At 45.5% G+C, this 3,109-nt stretch overlaps 1 protein-coding gene across 1 annotated transcript in view; it reads left to right on the top strand.

The window, feature by feature from the left end:
* The window catches only part of FUCA1 (fucosidase, alpha-L- 1, tissue), a 21,617-nt gene that overhangs the window by 16,754 nt on the left and 1,754 nt on the right, over positions 1-3,109 (top strand). The window contains exon 6 of the mRNA XM_011977908.1: positions 1,148-1,338. Coding sequence (XP_011833298.1) covers positions 1,148-1,338 — 191 coding nt within the window. The remainder of the gene's footprint in view (positions 1-1,147; positions 1,339-3,109) is intronic.

Here is a 3,109-nt window from a genome sequence, read left to right as displayed (position 1 = left end):
GGTGGCTCACACCTGTAATCCCAGCACTGGGAGGCCAAGGAGGGCGGATCACAAGGTCAGGAGTTGGAGACCAGCCTGGCCAATATGGTAAAGCCCCGTCTCTACTAAAAAATCCAAAAAAATTAGCCTGTCATGGTGGCGCATGCCTGTTGACAGAGTCTCGCTCTGTCACCCAGGCTGGCGTGCAATGGCGCAATCTCAGCTCACTGCAAGCTCCACCTCCCGGGTTTACACCATTCTTCTGCCTCAGCTTCCCGAGTAGCTGGGACTACAGGCGCCCGCCACCACGCCTGGCAAATTTTTTGTATTTTTAGTAGAGATGGGGTTTCACTGTGTTAGCCAGGCTGGTCTCGATCTCCTGACCTCGTGATCCGCCCACCTCGGCCTCCCAAAGTGCTGGGATTACAGGTGTGAGCCACCGCGCCTGGCCAAATGTATCTCTTTATAGCAGTTTTCCCAAAGGGGCAGCATGTGCATTTATATAACCCAATGCATAAAGAATGTCCTGAAATTCTCAGCTTCCCTGCCCACACCTCACGTTTCTGGGGCATGACCCTTCCCACTCACCCAGCACCATGAGAAGTACAGTATCACAGGAAGTACTCCATGGCCACTCCCTGAAATTCGAGTTAATATAATTATCCATCTTATAGCATGATTTTTCAGTTTACTCACATGAGCCTAACCTGCTTTTATAGTGAAAAAAATATATAGAGAAAGAGAATTTTTAGCTCAGGTGTGGCGACTCGTGCGTGTGATCCCAGCACTGTGGGAGGCCAAGGCAGGTAGATCACCTGAGGTCAGGAGTTTTGAGACTGCCCTGGCCAACATGGTGAAACCCTGTCTCTACTAAAAATACGACAATATTAGCTGGGTATGGTGGTGCATGCCTGTAATTCCAGCTACTCAGGAGGCTGAGGCAGGAGAATTGCTTGAACTAGGGAGGTTGGAGGTTGCAGTGAGCTTGCACTCCAGCCTGGGTGACAAGAGTGAAACTCCGGCTCAAAAAAAAAAAAAATTTAAAACAACAGAGGATATTTACCAAACAGTGTGCCCTAGATTCTTTCTCTTCTCCTACTGTCTATTTTAAGCATGATGCCAGACTTGGCTTTCCTAGCTAGACTTTCATTGTGTCTGTTCTCTCCAGGAACTGGTTCAGACAGTCAGTTTGGGAGGCAACTATCTTCTGAACATTGGACCAACCAAAGATGGATTGATTGTTCCCATCTTCCAAGAAAGACTTCTTGCTCTTGGGAAATGGCTGAGCATCAACGGAGAGGCCATCTATGCCTCCAAACCGTGGCGGGTGCAATGGGAAAAGAACACAACATCTGTATGGTGAGTCTCGTCTTCTGTTGTGTGTAAGAACAGGATGGTGCCCCATCTGGAACTGGTATCTCCTTGGGTCCACAATGTTACAAGCCAGGCTGGAAGTTGCCTTGAGAAAATCCAAAAGCTGTCATTTTCCCATAAAATTTGTGCCCCATTTGAGTTATGTCTTAGGCTACTGGGTTATCTTTGACCAGTGAGGGGAGAAAGTGGGTTTGGTGAAAAGGGAAGGAGCAACAAAGCATCCGTCAATTTATTGAGATTATTACCCTGCCCCCTAAAAATAGTAATAACGAATGCTTGGGTTGCACAGGGCCCCATTCTAAATTCTTTCCATTCATACTTGGACTTCGGGATCTAGTTATTTGATCTTAGGTCCCATTTTTTTCCACTGCAGAATGGAGTGACGATACTTTATAGTGTTGTTGTGAGGATTAAATGAGATGAGTGCCAGGCACAAACTAAGTGTTCGATTAAAGGGAACTGCTTGTATTATACCAGAGAGCTTAGGTCTCTGGATCTAATCCCTCCATTAATCCCTCTGTTTTGGATGAGTTTCTGTTTAGTGGTTGTCTTAGTCTGTTTTCTGTTGCTATAACTGAATCCCACAGGCTGGATTTTTATTTTATTTTATTATTTTTTTTAGACAGTCTCACTCTGTTGCCCAGATTGGAGTACAGTGGCACAATCTCAGCTCACTGCAACTTCTGCCTCCCAGGTTCAAGCACTTCTCCTGCCTCAGTCTCCCAAGCAGCTGGGATTACAGGCACCCACCACCATGCCCAACTAATTTTTGTGTTTTTAGTAGAGATGGGGTTTCACCGCGTTGGCCAGGTTGGTCTTGAACTCCTGGCCTCAAGTGATCCACCCGCCTCTGCCTCTCAAAGTGCTGGGATTACAGGCATGAGCCACTGCACCTGGCTTACACTGGATAATTTTTAAAGAATAGAGGTTTATTTAGCTCACAGTTCTGGAGGCTGGGAAGTTCAAGAGCATAGCACCAGCATCTGGTGAGGGCCTTCCTGCTACATTATGACATGGTTGGGGACAAGAGTGGGCATGTCCACTCAGGTCTCTCTTCCTCTTATAAAGCCATCGGTCCCATCATGCGGCCCTACCCTGATCACCTTATCTGATCCTAATTACTTCCCAAAGGCCTCACCTCTAAATACTGTACCATCAACATATGCATTTGGAGATTAAGTTTCCAATACATGAGATTTGGGAGACACATTCAAACCATAGTAGTGATTTTCATCCTCTTCTCTAAAGATAGTAAAATTTCAGAACAGGCCAGGCGCAGTCTCAGAGAAAAGAAAAAAAAAAGAAATCTCTGAACAACAAATCTGTCTTCATTGCATATCTTGTCCTTGTTATAGTCTCTGCTATTTTCACATGGATTTGGAATAGAAAAGAGATTTGAATAATAAGGTAAATGGCTTCATTTATTTGAAGTAACTAGTGTAGGAGTTAATTTTTAAAGACAACTTAACCCAATTGGCAGGGAAAATGGAAGATATCACCAGATAGAGTTGTATAGACTGCCTCCTTCCTGCAGACCTTCATTGGTAGTGAGTTATTGGTGCTCCCTATTGGCAGTGACAGACTCAAGGACTGGGATTTGGTAGATAATTGAAAGGGGAATGAGTGGCCTTGTGCAGTGGTTCACACCTGTAATCCCAGCACTTTGGAAGGCCAAGGTGGGAGGATCACTTGAGCCTAGGTGTTTGAGACCAGCCTGGGCAACACAGCAAGACTCCATCACTAAAAAAGAGAAATT

Source organism: Mandrillus leucophaeus, unplaced genomic scaffold, assembly GCF_000951045.1.
Source record: "Mandrillus leucophaeus isolate KB7577 unplaced genomic scaffold, Mleu.le_1.0 Scaffold185, whole genome shotgun sequence".
In the NCBI taxonomy this organism is placed as follows: Eukaryota; Metazoa; Chordata; class Mammalia; order Primates; family Cercopithecidae; genus Mandrillus; species Mandrillus leucophaeus.
This window is presented reverse-complemented; position numbering and strand designations above follow the sequence as displayed.